The following is a 20548-nucleotide window of genomic DNA, read 5'->3' on the forward strand; positions in this document are numbered from 1 at the left end:
GCCACTGCTCTGCTCTGTCACCGTGGGACATTGTACTAAGTCATTTACCTCCAGGGGGGCTGGAACAATTTGTATAGTGAAGGTGCTGAGAGCCATTAAACTAAACTGTAACCTCTGTGTATGATGGAAACCACTTCAAGCCGGGGGTGCCCCCTGCACCCCTGGTTCCAGCACCTATGCTTACTTCTCTGTGAGATCTGTAAAAGAGAGGCTACAATACGTATCTGCTTCAAGCAGGGATGTTGGGAGACCCAATGAATTAACTGAAGTGTGTGCAGCGTGTTGAGACCTTTGGATGAAGTGCCCTGTAAGCTATTAATGGCCGGGCATGGCTGCCGGATTGAAAGGGGGATGTCATTCAAACAATCCACTTTGTTGATCTCAATAGGAGCAGTGGCAGGCTTAAAGTTTACAAGGTGTCTGTCACAGTTCCAGGTCTAATCACAGCTCTGTCCCGTTTGTAGTCTTTCTGAGTGCCCCCCTCAGGTGTCAGGCTTTTGCCTTTCCCTAGCTTGGAGTGAAATCCCACAGTTCTCCCACTCCTAGAGCGGGTCCTAGGCTACCGTATCCTATGTATTTACTGTGCTCAGGGCTTAATTTGTGCCAGGGCGGAGGCCCGGCACCTCAAGGCTTGGCAAGTCATAGCCATGGCACCGCTGGGCTTGCTGCATCAGTTAGGAATGTAAAAAAATTGCTTGACCCCCAGCACCTCTTTCATTACAAATTAAACACTGACTGTGCTTACCTGGCCGGTCCGACCTGTGGTTCCTCCCTTTGGCAGTCTGTGACCAGTGGTGCGTATGGTCACCCGGTAGACGTCTGTGTTGTTTGTTTTGCAGTAGGAACAAAGAGTACAGAGGAAAAAAAAGATTCTCGAACAGTCTACACCAGGGGTAGGCAACCTATGGCACGCGTGCCGAAGGCGGCACACGAGCTGATTTTCAGTGGCACTCGCACTGCCCAGGTCCTGGCCACTGGTCCGGGGGGCTCTGCATTTTAATTTAATTTTAAATGAAGTTTCTTAAACATTTTAAAAACCTAATTTACTTTACATACAACAATAGTTTAGTTATATATTATAAACTTATAGGAAGAGCCCTTCTAAAAACATTAATATGTATTACTGACACGTGAAACCTTAAATCAGAGTGAATAAATGAAGACTCGGCACACCACTTCTGAAAAGTTGCCGACCCCTGGTCTACACACATGCCTATCTTGAGAGTCTTGCAAATCCGCAGATATCCGTGAACCATTTTTGCGGATCATGGATCGGCTGCGGATACAAATTTTGGATAAAAAACTAGATAAATTCATGGAGGATATGTCCATCAATGGCTATTAGGCAGGATGGACAGGGATGGTGTCCCTAGTCTCTGTTTGCCAGAAGCCGGGAATGGATGACAGGGGATGGATCACTTGATGATTAACTGTTCTGTTTATTCCCTCAGGGGCACCTGGCCACTGTTGGAAGACAGGATACTGGGCTAGATGGACCTTTGGTCTGACCCAGTATGGCTGTTCTTATCCGCGCAGGGCTCTACCTACACAGGCTTACCATCCCCCGAGGGTAACCTAGGCAGCCCTAACTCCTTCATACGTTCCCAGCATGTGTCTGTGTCTCAGCCTGGTTCCCTCGAACAACGCCCACTCTCCTGAAAGAGTGTTCCTTTCTAAACCTGCCCCAGGTATTCTGCTCTCCTGGGTTCTAGTCTTGGTTCTGCCACTGACAAGTCACTTCAGCTCTCCATATCTATTTTCCCTCCCACTGTCTGTCCATCTTGTCTATTTAGATTTTAAATTCCTTGGGGCCCGGGCTGTCTGTACAAAGGGCCCTAATTTCGGTTGGGACCTCCAGATGCTACCATAATAATCATCGTAAATTACACCTTTCTGCTAGCTCTAGTCCCCCCTTCCTGTTTCCTCGATTTGTGAGTTGCACCAGAGTTGAGACTCTATAGATTTTCTAAGACTCTGAGCCTCCTCTGATTGTTCCCCCCTGCAGTAATATCCCCATTTTATAGTTGGGGAAACTCAGGGGTAGGTCGTACTTTAGCCACCAACCTTGGGCAAGGGGTAGCATATAGCTGCAGCACTCCTTGAGCAGCCAAGCAGAGGAAGTGAACCTCCGTGCCCTTTGTTAGCTTTGCTGGGCGTTCTGCAGTGCCAGCTGATGATCTGACCCTGGACACCTTCACTAGGAGGTGGACTGAGCTCACAGACACTTTTTGCACAAAGAGCCAGAAGCGTTTAACGTAGCCCTTCCGAGGGAATGGTGCACCTAAATCCCTTAAGCACTCTCGACAATCTCTCGCTTGGTGCCAAGTAGGGCTTGGGAAAACCTGGCCCTGGCTGCTGAGCGCTTGAAAATCTGGCTCTTGGAGTGGATGAGGCTTCATGTGCTGTTATCAGCCCCGTGTGTGTTTAAATCTTTACTAGTGAATGAGATTAAATTAATTTCTCGCCGAGGTGCTTTTTGATTTCAGGAAACAGCCCTTCCTACCTGGCAGAACAATGACTCAGAACAGCATGGCCTGCCTTGAAGGCTTGTCATGTGAATAAGGAATATAGAGAGAGGTTTTTAATGTTACAGGGCAGGAGTGCAGGCACTAAAGCCACATGCTAGACCTGTGAAGATGTGAGCGATCTCAGGGAAAATCTCCCGTGCAGTTGAAGTCCGGGACCAGAGATGAACACTTTGATACCGTCCTTTTTGAACCTGGAGCTGCTGCTCTTTGTAGGTGAGTGCTAGAAGGCAGTGGCTCTCAATTATCTATGGGGCCAGCAGGACAAAGGAACGAATGCCACTGGGAAGGCAGTGAGATTGTTGGTAGTCTGGGAGAAACTTTGCAAGGGGCTCTGCCTTTGTAGGGGGCTTATGAAGTGGTTTGTGGAAAGGACGAAGTTGGATGCCATAGGGCATTAGCAGTAACATGCAGCATTTCATGCAGTGTTGTAGCTAGTATACAGAATGTGCCACTTTGCTGGTCCATGGTTGGGTCTGTAATAAAAGTGTATAGAGACCACTGGCAATGTCCAGTGCAATATTTCACCTACCTGATACTCCAATGCTGGGACAAATGGCAGTGATTTTTTTTTCACTGCAGTAAACGACTATCAGCTCTAGGTTGTTGGTTCAAATTTAACTCAGGCCAGTAGTGGACAAAAGTTTTTGTCATCTGATGGTTTTGTCTGATGATTTTGGTGAAACATATTTGGATCCCAGTCTAGTTCCTAGTGGAAAAATGTCCATATCTCACACACCATTATCATAACTACTGCTCTTGTTGATAGCCTCAGCAGAGGTCCTCTGTTGGAATGGGAACTGCAATGTTCTCCCATTCATAGGTGGTCCCATAAGGTCATTCACTGGCAAGGGAAGCTTGCTCCGTTGCTGTCTTTGCTGTGAATAACTAAGAGACGTCATTCTCAGTTTCTAGCCTCTGCTACGTTTGCTAAATCCACCTAAACACAAGTCAGAATCTCTGAATGGTGTGGAACACAGCTCCTTCATCTGGCTGTCCCACTAGGCAAGGAGCCCTTTGTATCTGCTCTCAGGGGCTCTATATAGTTTTCCAAGAAAATGTTCCATGGTTTAACTAGAGTGGGTTATCACCAATCCCTCTGCAGAACAGAACACTCTACAAGTGGAGCAAAGCTGGGGCAACGCAGTGACTGCAGTCAGGCTTGTAAGCTCAGCATAGCAAGGCCTAGATGTCTGTCTCATTTTCAAAAGGGACTCAGGCACCTAGGAGCTTATGTCTCATTGGACTTTATATGTCCACCCATTTGTATTCATTCTATATACATATGTGTGTGTACGTATTATGTATTTCTAATCTATTTTAGTTCCTCCAGTTGTGCTGTTTGGGATTTGTTTATTTAGGGAAGATATACTTTGGGTCGGAATACGTTGATAGTAAACCTCCCGTGCAGAAATGTGTCTCAAGCATTGCCAATGCCGTTGTAAAGATACATGCTGCAAACGACTGATTCTGCTGCCGTATTACATTTCATCCTGAAGTATCTGGGTTATTTTTGCAGTGGCATCTGCAAAGTTATTCACTGAACCCCAGGAGGGCAGCCTTGCTGGAGGAACATGGATCACCCTGACATTGGATGGTAAGTTTGAGGAGGCTGCTAGTAATTGGTGGAAATCATTGGATAAAATGGGGCACTTGGAAGAATGACCAGGGGTCAGCTGTGTTTTGAAACACAAAACTATAACAGGGTTCAAAAAAGAATTAGATACGTTCATCAAGGATAAGTCCATCAATGTTGTAAAATAAAAGTTAGCCAAGATGGGCAGGGATGGTGTCCCTAGCTTCTGTTTGCCAGAAGCTGGGAATGGGCAACAGGGGATGGATCACTTGATTATTACCTGTTCTGTTCATTCCCTCTGGGGCACCTGGCACTGGCCACTGTCAGAAGACAGGATACTGGGCTAGACGGACCTTTGGTCTGACCCAGTGTGGCTGTTCTTATGTTCTTAATTTGTCATTCTGGTATTGGCAACCATAAATGTAAAACAAAACAAAAAAACCCCACACAACAACACAGCAGTCAGGCGCCCCAAAATCATGAGATTGGGTTGAAAAATCATTAGATTTTTAAAAAAATAATCAATGCTGGGTTCTTTTTATTTGCCTTCTGGATTTTGAGCATTTAGGGTGCACTTCAGTAACACTGACATGCTTGTCTCTGAAATCATAAGAGCTAGAAATGTACTCCTTTTTTAAATGAAAGCTGAGATTTTCGTATAGTCACATGACTCCACTAGCCGAGGCTTTAAGAAAACCATCAATTGTATTGTGAGACTTGTGATAAAATCACAAGAGTTGCCAACGTTGTCAGTCACATAGGCCATAATTGTCAAACTTGCTTGCCCCAAATTATCCATATAAATAATGCTACCTAGCTCTTATATAGCACCTTTCATCAGTAGATCTGAGAGCACTTTACAAAGGGAGGTCAGGATCATTATCCCCATTTTTACAAATGTGGGAAACTGAGGCACAGAGCAGGCAGAGTGACTTGCCCAAGGTCACCCAGCAGGCCAGTGGCAGAAGCAGGAATAGAAGCAGGTGTCCTGAGTCCCAATCCAGTGCTCTGTTCTTTAGGCCATAAATAAATGACCTGATTTTCAGAGGTGCTGAGCACTGACTTCAGAAGGAGTTGCAATTCCTCAGCATCTTTTGAGCATTTTTGAGGTTTTTAAGGTCAGGCTTGACAAAGCCCTGGCTGGGATGATTTAGATGGGAATTGGTCCCGCTTTGAGCAGGGGGTTGGAGTAGATGACCTCCCAAGGTCCCTTCCAACCCTGATATTCTATGATTCTATGATGATTCTATGATCTCTGAAAGATCAGGCCATTTGTGCGTGCCTAAATACGGATTTTGGTGCCTGCCATTGGTGCCCAAGTTTGAACATTTTGGCTTAGTCATGTATAACCGGGCAAACTATGTGGAAAGGAGGTGTAAAATGCCACGGTGCCAGGTAGTAGAGTATCAGGCCCAGTGCAAGCAGAATGCTCTATAACAGAATGTATATGGGAGAGGTTGCCTGCTAAGTATTTAAAAGCAGTTCACCCCAAAGAGTAGGAAGATGAACCATGTTTTAATATGAAAGACAACGCCCCACACTTGGTTTTAAAATCCTTGATTAGGGGCTGGCACTGCTGTTGCTAGACACAATCTGAATTGCACCCTGTAAATGTTTTAATATGTTATTGTCATGACTACTAAAGGATCCTGCACTTACGAAATGTTTGTTGTTGATGGATTGCTTAGGTCTGACATCTCCCCAGTTACAGTTCATGTACTCCACCAATGGGTCTTTGCTGGAAGTGTCCCTAGTGAATCCCATTCTGCCTCCAGTACGGTGTGATGTCCATCCTGTATATTTCGATGTATCCATCATCAGATGCAAAACGAGGTACGGCACTCTATTAGAGGGGTTCAGAAAGGACTTTCTAGGCAGAAGATGCTGTAGGAAACCATGTGAGGACGTTTTCTTGTTGTTTTCTGAATGCATGTGAGCTTCAATGACTATTTGAACCAGTAGCGTAAAAGACCTACCAGGATCCAATGGCTGGAAAGGTAGAAAAATTCAAACTGGAAATAAGGCACAGATTTTCAATAGTGAGGGTAACTGACCAGTGATACAACTCACCAAAGGGCGTGGTAAATTCATCATCTGGGATCTCTATATCAAGACCAGATACCTTTCTAAGGGAGATGATTTTGCTCACCCACAAGTTACTGGGCTCAATAGCGTTCATATGTAGTGGGAAGAATAAATCTTCCATTGCAGGAATCATGGGGGGTGGGGGAGGAATTCTCAGGCCTGTGTTCTGCAGCAGGTCAGACTAGACGACTCTAAAGGTTCCCTTCTGGTCCTAAAAGCTCTTAATCCAAATGAAAGACTCACTATCCCCACCCCTAGGCCCGGCAGGATTAGGCCAAGCTTTGAGAGTCTTTTGAAAATTGGGGAGTATGCTCTCTACAGCTAGCAAGAGCAATACTTCTTAAAGGGGCACTCATGGATTTTGAGCCACACATGTAGGGTTTGTGTTGAAATCCAACCCAGGTGGCTAGACTGCCAGCTGAACTCCCCTCTTGCCCCCAGAGGTGTTCCTTCTAGGTTAAATTTGGGGCATACTGGCTGGCGATGAAAAACTTCCACAGCTGCTGCCCATGCTATACCTGCTATAATGTCCTTTGCCAGGCTGTTATACTGGTTGGTGAGTCCTCTTCTGGGGAGCGGTGCCCCTTGCCTGGGGTCATGGCACAGCGTCCCCCTCTGACTCTGTTATTGTCCCTGCCTCCACACCCCTGTTCTGCACTTGTTCATTTGTGTCAACCTCAGTGTTTTTGTCTCCTCCCCTCTTCTAAGGAGGAGACAAATTAGATTAAAGAGATTACAGAGATTAAAGTCAATGGAGCTACATGGATTTACACCCACAGAGGATCTGGCCCATGTTTTACTTTAAAACACATGAGCTGTTGTTTCCTTTGAAGGTCCTCGCAGCAGGAGGGGCTGTACCAGCTGGAGGTGATTGCCAATGGGCAGGTGATAAGCAACCTGGGTGGGATGCCTTGTGACAACTGCACTTTCAAGGTAAACTCCAAGGAGGGATGGGAGGAAATGGCTAAAGATAATCCAAAGGGGGTTGCAACTCAGGGTAGCCGGCTGAGCAGAAGAGAACTTCGATTGACTGTTGGGGCGGGGGGAAATTCAGAAAGTGCTATCTCCTAGGTTGGGAAGAGGTGGATGCGCTATTGCTTGAGTCATTTAAAACTAGCCCTGACAAAGTGCTAGGGGATGAGGAATAATCTAGCACTGGTTCCCAAGTAGGGTGACCTGATGTCCCGATTTTATAGGCACAGTCCCAGGATTTAGGGCTTTGTCTTATATAGACGCCTATTACTCTCCCCCGCCACTCCCATCCCAATTTTTCACGCTTGCTATCTGGTCACCTTATTCCCAGAGGATAGATTAGATGACCCAGGAGGTCTTTGTCTGTGATTATGTGACAATATGGGTCCTAGTCACCCTCTTTTTGCATTTTTAAGGCATGCAATGCCAAATGCTATTATGAATATTATTACATTGGTGTCTAGATGCCTGATAGTGCTAGGCCCTGTGCAAACACATAGTAGGAGAGTGTCTCTGACCCAACAGTCTACAGTCTAAATAAAGAAATAGTGAGAGGGGGAATAGAGGCACAGAGAGATGAAGGGACTTGCCCAAGGTCCCACAGCAGGTCATTGGTAGAGCCAGGAATAGTCTCCAGATCCTTATTGACTGGACTATACTGCTTCCCATTGTGCATGTTCAGAAGGGTGCACTGTAGCCCGATCCATAGATTATGTATTAATTATATTATTACTTAAGAATTCCCAGTTATCACTTGGAGGGTTGACAGGTTCTTGTCCCCAGATCAGGCCCAGTGTTATTAAAATAACTGTATAGTTGGGAGCCCCGATGTCCACAGTTGTAACACTCATACTACAGGAAGTTTTCTATATTTACAAAAATGTATTAATACATTTAGCAAAGTCACAAACACTCCAGCTCAGTAAAGTAGGTAGAGATACTACAGAATGTACACCTGAACATCCACATACTCTCACCATCCCTTGAAGAACAACCTGAAATGTTAGCCATTATCTCCCTCATCACCATCACCTTCCTCCTGACCGCCGGTGGCTATTGTTCTGGCACCTCCCAAGGGCTACATCTCTCTTTCCGACTGCCCACACGCTGGAATACAACTTTTATGATGTGAGGGTTTTCCCCCTCTTCCTTATTTGTATTTCCTCACCCTACTCATGTTGAGGTGTCCTTAGAATATTAATGTTCTCAACTTATCATATACGTCAATTCATTGCTATGGTACTCTTGTGGTTAGACATTTATGGATGTTCTATCCAGAAGCTGATGTTAGCTCATGTTCCTGTGGCGGGCTCATGTCATTATGGAGAAAATTCCCCCCTACATACTCTACTTCTAGTTCCCCTCAAGCCTTGTACTAGGTCCTAAGCAAATGTCTTAGAGGGTACAGGCCTGTAGGTTCCTTGCATTACTGCTAAACATAATAAATGTAGAGTTGAAGGCAAGACATTGAATATAATAAAGGGAAGCTAGCCCTATGGGCTATGGCACAAAGCCCATGATAACCCAAGAGCTCTGTATACCAAAACCATGGGTTCATCAGGGAAGGGGTGGAGTCAGGCACTGCTCCCCATGGCACGTATTCAGATATTTCTGAACTTTGTCACTCTGAAATTCTATGAGAAATCTTGAGATCAGCTCTGCCTTCAAGGTTTCCAGTTCTTTGTGAGTTTTGGCCTTGTTGGGAGTGTTACCTGAGGTCTCCTAATGCCAAAGCTCTTGGTAACTTTACTTTCTGCAAGGTGATATCAGGAAATAAACCAAGGGAGATGCAGCACCTCTGTCTGCTATAGGGCTGGCATAAATCACACAAAATCAAATGCTTTTACTTAAAGCCTTCACTTTATTAGTCTCCAGCACTTTTACAAGAATGGCGTTACTCAGTCTCTGCTTTATTTAGTCTTGAGCACATACAAACACAATAGGTTATAGATCACTCCCCAAAATAGTTACCCATGGTCTGGAGGGGTCTCGAGTGGTCAAACGAGAAGGTTCAAGTAGCCAGCTACCTGCCTGTCGCTGGGGATTCCAAGAGATATCCGAAATACAAATTCCTCAGACCTGTCAACCCCTTTTGTGTTAGTGACTGTTACAATTACATCAACAACATGTCAGTCAAAGAAAAACCATTAAGCAAGCACTTTTTAAGCTGTTAGTTATACAGATGTGTTTTTGCAGCGTCTGCAGTCTCATGGGCCCTGACACACGCACACCAGAAGTCAAATATGGATAGACTTTGTGTTTTTCACAGACCCTTACCTCAGCCTATCAGAGAGGACATAGAATCAGATTCAGTCCTCATGATCGCTGTCCCCCTTCTCTCCCAGCTTTGCCTTGGTGATGCTAAGGCTGGTACAAAGGCCTGACAGGTGCTACTTTTGGCATTACACAAAATAATTAATATTCCATCCCAATAACTGGCTGTGGCTTGAGCACCTGGCTGGTTGCTAAAAATGCCCCTCTCCAGCAGAACTTTTCTTGGTGTGTTTCCGCTTGTGGGTGAAGCCAGGACCTGCAGAAGAAGATGCATTATGCTGTGTTTGGTCTTTCCAATGCAGCAATGGAGGCACTGGTAAGAGCAGAAGAAGGCTCAGATGCCTGAGTTCTCTTTCCACCTCTACCTGCGAATTACTGTGGCAGCTTGCCACAGTCATTTACCTTCTCAGTTCCCCATTTGTAAAATAAGGATGATTCCACTTGGCTCCTTTTTTAAAACACTCAATTCTGCTCCCACTAATGTCAATGAAAAAAGCACCAGTGACTCAGATGGGTGCAGGATCAGGATTTATAAGAGCAGTGTATTATTTATTATTATTATTCTAGGGTAATAGAGATCACTTAACCCTTGCAGAGCAGGACCCTCAGCCATAGCTGTTTGCTAGAGAACAAGCCCCTTTGTGCCTGTCAGTCCTGTCTAGCTCCTTTCCAGGAGTGAGCGGGAGAGCCCGACGTTTTCAGCAAATTGCACATTAAAACATACAAGTCATTGGGCAGTTCAGCTAGCTTAGAGAGTTGATGAAAAATCACCAGGGGATGCTGTTAATGAGACACATTCCAAGCTAAATAAAACACAATGCGTCTCTTTGTTTTGGGACTGGAAACCTGTGAGCCATGAGTATTAAAAAATTAATTTGGCCTCTCCAGTAGACTGCAAAACCCGCTGCAGGCAGTGACAAGTCTGAACTGCTCACAGAAGGTTTTCCTATCAGTTGGTGGCTGTTGCCTCGCTGCTCTAATCTGCTCCTTGTTCCAGCCAGTCTGGCTGGCTGTTGGTCGGTGCTGATCTCTCTTCTTTGCGATGACCGGCATGAAGGGAGCTTGATGCTAATGCTCATGAATTTTTTAGATTGCCATGTCTCCAGATGCTATGTTGTGTCACATGACAGCTCAGAGGGAATCAATGTTGTGAAGTCCTGGAAAGTCTGACCCCGGCTCTGCCAGGTCTTAGGTTGCTCAAGTGCTTGACTCCAGAATATAAGTGCATGTCAGGAAGGGAGAGGGAGAGGGAGAGATGGCTAGGATCTGCAAGAGAGAGGGATAGTGGGCATGGGGCTGGAGAATGAGAGTGTAGGAGGCCCCTACTTACTTTTTAATAGGGATAAATCCTGGTCCCATTGAAATCAATAGGAGTTTGCTATTGACGTAATTGGAATCAGGGTTTACTTTAGCCCAGTGGTTCTCAAAGCCAGTCTGCCGCTTGTTCAGGGAAAGCCCCTGGCGGGCCGGGCCGGTTTGTTTACTTGCCACATCCGCAGGTTTGGCCAATCGCGGCTCCCACTGGCTGAGGTTCGCTGCTCCAGGCCAATGGGGGCTGCAGGAAGCGGCGCGGGCCAAGGGATGTACTGGCCGCCCTTCCCGCAACCCCCATTGGCCTGGAGCAGCGAACCGTGGCCAGTGGGAGCCGCGATCGGCCGAACCTGCAGACACGGCAGGTAAACAAACCGGCCTGGCCCGCCAGGGGCTTTCCCTGAACAAGCAGCGGACCGGCTTTGAGAATCACTGCTTTAGCCCATTAGTAGTAATTTGGACTAGACTCACAAAGGTGCCTAAAGATGCAGATAGGCACGTGGTATGATTTAGAAAAGTGCCTACCTCCCACTGACAGTCAGTGTAAATCCCACTAGGCCCCTAAATTCCTTTGTGAAGCTGGCCCTTAGCTCTTACATGGTGCTTTTCATCTGGAGAGTTCAAAGTGCTTCACAAAGGGAGATCGGAATCATCCTTCCCATTTTACAGATGGGGAAAGTGAGGCACAGATGCAAAGTGATTTGGCCACAGTCACGCAGCAGGCCATGTGCGGAACCCAAATCTCCAGCCTCCCAGTCCAGTGCCTATCCACTGCCTCCCAGGAACACAAAGCTGGGCTTCTTTACCATGCTCTGACCACTGCAGCTGAAACTGCAGTTCACACGTTGTCCAGTTTTGGGATGACATAATCTCATGAAAATCCCAAATGCTGCGTGTTTCTAGGAACGCAGGAGTTGTCAGATCAGATCAGGCAATTGGTCCATCTAATCCAGTATCCTGGCTCTTAACTCTGGACAGTCCCTGAAGCCTCAGAAGGAGCCAGATTCTTGGCTGGAGGTCACTTAAGCTACGACTGTTTATCCCAGGGGAGGAGCTGGCTCTGTATTCATTCTGCCTATGCTTGCTTTCCAAGAACAGTCTAGAGAAGGAGTGAGCTGGCAGGAATGCTTGAAGGGAGTGTTAACTGCATATGGGAAAACAGTCCCCAGAGCAACGGATAGGCATGCTATAAAGATCAGTAATATTCACAGAAAACAGCAGGGTTTCGAACTGAAACTCGCACTCCAGGAACCTGAGTCTAAGAGTTACGTTCAGGTAAAACAAGTGATGCCGTGTGAGCTGTAATTCCAATCAAAACTAATGCTTGGATTGCAGACGTTGGCATACAAACTGTCATCATTATTTATTTATTTATTTATTTATTTTATTATATGGAGATATCCTATCTCCTAGAACTGGAAGGGACCCCGAAAGGTCATCGAGTCCAGCCCCCTGCCTTCACTAGCAGGCCCGGAAATATTTGTAGAAATGATTCAGCCAGCAATTTTGAAGGAACAAAGGAATTCGGGACAATTTCATGCTGCTCGCGGACAAATGAGGAGCAAAAAGAGAGGAAAATGCCATTGACTCGTTTTTTTGCTATGAATGATTGGTTCAGCTCTGTGCCACGGTACCCGTGGTCAACTGGGCAATGCACAGAGGAAATATGTAGGACTGTGCCCTAGTGGGGAGACACTGTAGTGACACCTTCTTGCATGCAATGACACTGCTCAAGAGGCAGAGACATAGGACTTCAGGAGCACCGAGGGAAAGGACTAGGGCTGCCAGGAATGCTCTCCACTCCAGAGGGGTTGTGTCTGGGATCTCCACTCCGTGCACACAAGGTAGTGGTGGAGGGTTTGCATGGGAGTGGGAAAGCAGGTTACTTTTCTTAGATAGGAGCAGCAAATGCTTCTTGCCGAGCACACTCCTCTCAGGGACCCTGAATGCATTTGATCCTATGGACACATCCTCCGTCACTCCCCCACTGCTCTGCCCATATAGGGGCTTCCTCATCTCAGATTAGTTTCCAGAGTTATAATCTGGCCCTTAGTTTCCAACTTCTGCAATGATCAGGTTATGTTTTGGAGCATGAGATCATATCGCCCTTCTCTCCTGCAGGTCAAATTAGACCCTTGGTGACCCCTGTATAGACCGGTTGCCTTCAGTGAGGATGCACCAGTGTAACTGATTAGCAACTTAATAACGGTTTTGTTGGTGAGGCAGAAGATGGAGAAGAATGCAGCTCTCTCTTCTCTTCGCTGTGCTGGTTCTGCAGAGCTAGCAGGAGTAACCAGCAGTAGAAACCTATTGTCATCACTCAAATCAGCAGATCTGACTCTGAGAACACATGGGGAGCAAATTTGCTGATAAGAAGGGGGCAGTTTTACATAGTCACTCATCAGAGTAGAAATGCACTTTAAAGACAAGCCCCAAAATAAGTGTGTCTGAGATGCTGGTTGCCAGCTGTGTTGCGAATGATGCATAATCGGATCTTGTAGGGCTGCTGTGGAAGCTTGTTTGTTTAACAACAAAATTCTTCTTGCAGTTTTCTATTGCACAGACACCTGTGGTTTACCAAATTAATCCACCATCTGGAGTCCCAGGTAAGGGATCTTCCTTTAAAATGGAGACATCTTTGATGTTACATATTTTCATCTTCCTTGTGCAAGGGCTGTCGTTTTAGCTGATACACTGAGGATTAAATTAGGCACCTATAGAGCTGAAAGCATGAGCTACTATAGCTTGAGCTATGAAGTCAAGGCTCTATAGTTAGTAAGACTCAGATCCTCTGGATCAGGCACAGTGGGAGCTGCGGGGGGTGGCGCCTGGGGGTGCAAAGGCAGGGCACACTGCACAGAGCCGCCTGGCCAACCATACGCCTAGAGGCCACAGGGACCTGGTGGCCGCTTCCTCAGAGCCGCGGTAAATGTCACTGGGACCCCCCCCCCCATGCCCCAACCCCTTGGCCCAGCCTGGAGCCCCCTCCTGCACCCCAAACCCCTTATTGCCTTACCTCCAGCCCCACCCCAGAGCCCAAACCCCACCTGCACGCCAAACCCCTCAGCCCTGGCCCCACCCCAGAGCCTGCACCCCCAGCCAGAGCCTGCCCTCCCTCCCTCCCCAACCTCCTACCCCAGCCCGGTGAAAGTGAGTGAGGGTGGGGAAGAGCGAGCAACGGAGGGAAGGGGGATGGAGCAAGCAGGGGCAAGGCCTTGGAGTCAATTTTTTATTTCAGAAGGTGGAGAAAGCTACTAGGTGGGAGGCTGTTCTAGATTTGATTTTGATTTTCAATGGGAGCTAGGTGCCTGCCGGCTTAAGGACATTTGTAGGTCCTACTAGGCACCTGTATTGTTTCCTTCCGCTCCCCTGTCATGATCCATCTGCTGTCTCTTGTCTTTTAGATTGTAAGCTCATTGGGGCAGGGACTGTCTTTTTGTTCTATGTTTGTTCAGTGCCTAGCACAATGGGCCACGACTGGGACTTCTAGGCACTCTGTTAATACAAATAATAATGACAGGTTTCAGAGTAGCAGCCGTGTTAGTCTGTATCCGCAAAAATAACAGGAGTACTTGTGGCACCTTAGAGACTAACAAATTTATTAGAGCATAAGCTTTCGTGGGCTACAACCCACTTCTTCGGATGCATATAGAGTGAACCATATATTGAGGAGATATATATACACACACATACAGAGAGCATGAACAGGTGGGAGTTGTCTTACCAACTCTGAGAGGCCAATTAAGTAAGAGAAAAAAAACTTTTGAAGTGATAATCAAGAAGATGATTATCACTTCAAAAGTTTTTTTTCTCTTACTTAATTGGCCTCTCAGAGTTGGTAAGACAACTCCCACCTGTTCATGCTCTCTGTATGTGTGTGTATATATATCTCCTCAATATATGGTTCACTCTATATGCATCCGAAGAAGTGGGTTGTAGCCCACGAAAGCTTATGCTCTAATAAATTTGTTAGTCTCTAAGGTGCCACAAGTACTCCTGTTATTTTTACAAATAATAATAATTATTAAATACCCCTTAGTAAATCTGGCCCTTAACCCCTACTTTGCTAGCTGCCTTACTCCACAAACATTAGCATACTGCTTTAAAAATAATCCCTTCATTTTCTTTCTCATTTAAACAGGAAACGTAATACAAGTCTGCGGGCAGATCATTGCTGGAAGATATGAAACCATTGACTTTAATGTTGACTATATTGATGGGTAATTACATATATTAACATTCTGGCTCTGTCCATGTGATTGGTGTTTTTTTTTGGCATTTCTTTCTTCGACCAGCCTCCTTGACAGCAATAAATTGCAACCAGTTGGCACGGAACTGCCGGTTTCCTCTTGTTGTGGTTTATTGCAGCTCACGAGTTGGGCTCCAGCAAACTTTGTTAATCTAATTGCAACTGGTCCATTAAGCTAGTCCGTTTATTGAGCGGCAGCACAGTCAATTGTGGCTCAGTGTGAATTGTACTGTAATTGCATCTGGTTGTTGGAGGTTTTATTTTGGTTAACAGATTAAAACAAACTAATTTCAAATGTAGGAAACTACAAGTTAATAAATTTTCTCTTCCAATTGCATTTTTAGAAATTCTATTAGCTTGGTTGGGGAGAGTAATTTTCATGGCAAATGGAAAGTTAAAGCAGAGCTCTGAAGAAACAGTGGGCCAAATCCTCAAAGGTATTTAGACTCCTAGCTTCAATTGAAATCTCTGGCAGATAGATGCCTAAATACCCTTGAGGATCTGGGCTGTGTGCCTTACTCTACACTGCCTTGAACTTCATAGAGTCACTTGCACTTCCACAGAGGGACGACGTGATTTTCCATTGCCGTATTGCTTACGTGGTCATTTACACCAGGGTCAGGTGGGTGTAAAATGCCACCATTCTGAATTCACATTGGTGTAAATGGTCACACAAGATGGAAGGTAACAGAGGCCCAGCAAGTTCAAAATGGGTATAAAATGCTACCACTAGGATAAGTGACTGGAGGATTCTGAACTGGTACGTGTAGGCATGGTTGTGCAAGGCTGTGGAGAATCAGGGCCCAGAGGGTCTACAGTTACTTTAAGGTATTTGTTAATGCAGTAATTTATGTGAAGAGAAGGGTAATCAAACCTCATGCTTCAAGAATTTAACTGATCGGCCTAGGGATCAGGAAGAAATATTCTCCCATTGCACATTTGCCATGGGTGTTTTATTCACCAGTCTCTGAAGCATCAGACATTCGCTGCAGGGGAGGCAGCATTCTGATGGGTCGCAGGTCTGATACAGCATGGTAAATTCTCCGATTAGGGAACTAAATCTTCAGACGGTATAAATCATAAGTAAGGCTGGGATTTAATCATGGGTATTTTTAGTAAAAGTCATGGACAGGTCACGGGCAAGAAACAAAAAATCACGGCCCGTGACCTGTCCATGACTTATACCATAAATACCCCTGAGGGGGTGCTGATGGGGGGAGCCCCACGGGGGGGGGCAGTGACTGCTCTGGCCCCTGCTATGGGGGGAGCCTCAGGGGGACCAGCAGCTGCTCTGGCCACCATCAGGGTGGGGGGAGTCCCGGGGGGCCAGCGGCAGCTCCGGCCATCCCCAGGACCATTGCTCAGGCAGTCCCCAGGGCCAGCTGCCCGGGGCCGCCTGAGCAGCTGGTTGCAGAGCCGCTCGAGCAGCGGCTAGTGTGGCTGTCCCCAGGGCCACCTGAGCAGCTAGCTCCGGGGTCAGCTGCTTGGGCAGCCCTGGGGTCAGCCACACTGGCCGCTGCAGAAGTCACAGAGGTCACAGGAAGTCATGGAATCTGTGATTTCCGCGACTTCCATGACACGGAGCCCTAATCGTAAGCCAGTAGAGCTGCACTGATTTACACCAGCTGATTCAGAGTCAACCATCCTAGCCTCTGGATACTGATTAACATCCTGTGTTCAATATCAGTTATTGTTTCACCCATCGTCAATGGGAACTACAAGTGCTGTGGTTAATGAAATGGAAAGTTGGAATGTGTTTCTGTGTCGCTTTGGTGTGTTGGTATCCTCCACTGAAATGCTGGTTTCATTATTTACCATATAACCTCAAAACACTGGTGAGCATACTTGAGAAAACTCAACAGAGTGAATAGATTCAGCCTATAGTTTTATAGGAACGCTATGCTCACCTGTAGTGAATATGTGCAGTGACTGGAGCAGGATTTCACACGAGCTCTTGCCTCATTCACGTGGATCTTGTAAAATGCCCAGTGACCGAGGCAAGGGCTCCTTAGGATTGCAAGAGCTGTGCACGTTTCATAAGGTGTATGGGGCACAGCTTTCCAGTGATGTCAAGTCAAATAGTTCCAAAATATGGAATTTCTTTTTTTCACTGAAGCCAGTGGGTGTTTTGCCAGTGACTTCAGCATGTCCAGAATTTCATCCTAGGGCTTAATGGCTTCCCCTAATGTCACATCTTTCCTGTTTATTTCCTATGTAGCCCTGTTATCCTCGAGGCGGAAGGAGATGGATGGATCAGCCTCTGTTCTTTTGCCAACAAGCAAACGAGAAGCATGTTAGTTTGTGATCTTCCTTTTTGCTTTGGGTTGTAGCTAATTTCATATTGCTTTGAGATCTCCATATGCTTGATTGTAGAGGATGGTCTGTCCATCGGGGTTATGGTAACAAAAGGCAGGTGCTTTGTCACAATTTCGAGGGGCTCTTGGAAAGTCAGCTCATTGGGTAAACTGTTGGAGTGCATGGGGCTCGAGATTGTTGATTTTCATAGAAATGTAGGGCTGGAAGGGAGCTTGAAGTCACCGAGTCCAGCCCTCTGCGGTGAGACAAGACCAGGTAAACCTAGACTGTCCCTGACAGGTATTTGTCCAACCTGTTCTTCAAAACCTCCAATAACGGGTATTCCACAAGCTCCCATGGAAGCCTATTCCAGAGCTTAACTACCCTCATAGTTAGAACGTTTCCCCTCATATCTAAGCTAAATCTCCCTTGCTGCAGAATAAGCGGATTACTTCTTATTCTACCTTCAGTGGACACAGAGAGCAATAGATCACAGTCCTCTTTATAGCAGCCCGTAACATATTTGAAGACTGTTATCAGCTCCCCTCTCAGTCTTCTTTTCTCAAAACTAAACATGCCCAATATTTTTTTTAAAACTTTTATCAGGTTTTCTAAACCTTTTATCAGTTTTGCTGCTCTCCTCTGAACTCTCTCCAGTTTGTTCATATCTTTCCTAAAGCATAGCACCCAGAACTGGACATGATACTCCAGTGAGGTCTCCTCATTGCTGAGTAGAACGGGAAAATTACTTCTTGTGTCTTTCTTACACACTCCTGTTACTACACTCCTTTTTCAAAACTGCATTGCATTGTTGACTCATTCAATTTGTGATCCACTATAACCACGAGATCCTTTTCAGCAGTACAACCACCTAACCTCTTATTCTTCATTTTGTAGTTGTGCATTTGATCTTTCCTTCCTAAGTGAAGTACTTTGCCCTGGCCTTTATTGAATTTCATCTTTTTCGTTGTTTGCTTGCATCTTGTTAGATTACTAGAGTTGGGGGAGGTTCTAGGTTCCTGGTTCTCTTGCATCCTGTTAGGGAACAGCACAGTTATTAGAGCTGCTTGGAAAACTGAATTTATGTTCTGCAGGAAATTCTGCCATTTCAAAATTTTGTTTTCGCTCCAAATCAGAACAAAAAGTTAAAATTTCTCGTGGAACAGAAATTCAGAAAAAATTAGATTCAGAAACATTGGATCATGTTGATAGTGTCAAAATGTTATAATATAAAACACTGAATACAATATGTCGACTGATAAATGCAGTATATGTATAAATATATTTAAATCAATACTTTAATCTAATATCAAAGTTGAAACAGTGAGAGTCAAAACAACTCAATTTGACAATTTTCCAGTGAACACCTTGTTGAAATTGTCCCTTTTCCATAAAACATTTTGGTTTTGATGAAACAGCGTCTTCGGGTGGAAAATTGTTCCATCAAAAATTGGTCACTTGGCTTTAATCATTGCCAACCTGAGTATAAGTGGCATTAGGGTGACCAGATGTCCCGATTTTATAGGGACAATCCCAATTTTTGGGTCTTTTTCTTATATAGGCTCCTATTACCCCCCACCCCATGTCCCGATTTTTCACACTTGCTGTCTGGTCACCCTAAGTGGCATGCTAGGAAATGTGCACTGAACAAAGGACAAGAGACTGATTCCATAGTCCTTGCTAAGTGTCAGGGACTGGGATGTGGGAGATCTGACCTAGTGGTTTGAGCTGGAGCCTGGCCTAGTAGTTAAAGCTGGGAACAGGCTTTAAGCACTAGGCCAAGGGTCAGAGCTGAGTCAGGAACCAAGCAGGGGAATGGGATAGGAGCAAGGCTGGGAACAGCGCAGGCACAGGGGAGATTGAAGCTGTCTGTGTAAGCGCTGAGCAGCCAACAACCTGCCGCTGCTGCTGAGCTTCAGTCAGGGCCGGCTCCAGGCACCAGCCCAGCAAGCAGGTGCTTGGGGCGGCCAAGGGGAAGGGGCGGCACGTCGGGCGGTTCGGCGGCAATTCGGAGGCGGGTCCCTCTCGGAGGGAAGCACCTGCCACCGAATTACTGCTGAAGAAGAAAGTGGCGCGGTGGAGCTGCCGCCGGAGTGCCGCCGATCGCAATTGCGATCGCGGCTTTTTTTTTTTTTTTTTTTTCCTGCTGCTTGGGGCGGCAAAAACCCTGGAGCTGGTCCTGGCTTCAGTGAAGACGTGTGGGCCTCTTGCAGCCAGTTGGACAGGCCTGCCAATCAGGCGATTCTGCCGCAGCCCAACTGGGCTCATTAACTGGCCTGAGGGCTGGGCAGGCAAGCCGCAGGATCAGCTGAGGGAACTCAAGCCCATAGTTCTTGACAGCTAAGGTCCTTTTAGGCCATGGGAGTGGGCCAGCATAGCTGCCTTTGCTCTGCCCACTCCACCCCACCCCAGTGTAGGAGGTGTATTAGGAGTGTGCAGGGAGGAAGCAGAGGGTAGAACTGGAATGCATAGCACTCCCCAGGGCGCTTTGGCTGGGAGAACAGCCCCATCCTACTAGTGCCAATTAGACCAGTGGATCTCAGGATCAGCGGAGGTGACAGAATGGCTTAGACCTTATTGCTGTTGGGATTTTAGCTGCTGATAGAGTCGCCCCCAATGCAAAACCCCAGCATTGGAAGCAATTACACAGTATGAGGCATGTTTTACACCCCCGCTCCCTTGTGGGTTAAATTGGGGCCAGCTGCACCAATACAGATTGTAGACAGGATCTCCACCAATGCAGCTCCCAGTGTAGACAAGGTCAGCTGTGCTTGAGTTCATTGCAGATGAGGATCAGGCTCTTGACTCTTCTAAGTGACACAGAGGCTGGAAGTATCTTCACTCACTTTAAATACAGGTGTAAGTGACTAAGTGCAGTGTAATAGGAAAGCTGCCAGAGTGGATCTCCATGGGGGGGAAGTTTTCATGCCCCCGGGACAGCAGCTCCTGGCAGTGGCATTCCTGTTTGCATTATTTATTTAGCCAAATACAAACGATCTCAGTTCCCTTAAATCATAAATTCTTTCTCAGCTGCTGATGAAAAGGTCTTTGTTTAAAATATGGAAGTGGCGGGGCCAAACTGCTACGGGTTTAAGCGGTTTGTCAAATCATTGTTTAAACTTTTACAAACCTACCCTTGGCATCATTGATTTTTTCAAAGCAGTTTCAACATTAACAACATTCTTAGCCTGCCTGCTAGCAATCTATAACCACCCCTCTGAGAGAGAACTGCTCTGGTAATACTGCAATGTGCAGGCTCCC

The 20548-nt window shown here is 46.2% G+C and overlaps 1 protein-coding gene across 1 annotated transcript in view; it reads left to right on the forward strand.

The window, feature by feature from the left end:
* The first annotated feature begins 2689 nt into the window (after nucleotides 1-2689).
* PKHD1 (PKHD1 ciliary IPT domain containing fibrocystin/polyductin) overlaps nucleotides 2690-20548 on the forward strand; it is a 382916-nt gene continuing 365057 nt past the window's right edge. The window contains exons 1-7 of the mRNA XM_065401532.1: nucleotides 2690-2741; nucleotides 4045-4122; nucleotides 5790-5934; nucleotides 7020-7119; nucleotides 13292-13349; nucleotides 14885-14963; nucleotides 17211-17285. Of these exons, the coding sequence (XP_065257604.1) occupies nucleotides 2690-2741; nucleotides 4045-4122; nucleotides 5790-5934; nucleotides 7020-7119; nucleotides 13292-13349; nucleotides 14885-14963; nucleotides 17211-17285 (587 nt within the window). The remainder of the gene's footprint in view (nucleotides 2742-4044; nucleotides 4123-5789; nucleotides 5935-7019; nucleotides 7120-13291; nucleotides 13350-14884; nucleotides 14964-17210; nucleotides 17286-20548) is intronic.

Source organism: Emys orbicularis, chromosome 3, assembly GCF_028017835.1.
Source record: "Emys orbicularis isolate rEmyOrb1 chromosome 3, rEmyOrb1.hap1, whole genome shotgun sequence".
Lineage (NCBI taxonomy): Eukaryota > Metazoa > Chordata > Testudines > Emydidae > Emys > Emys orbicularis.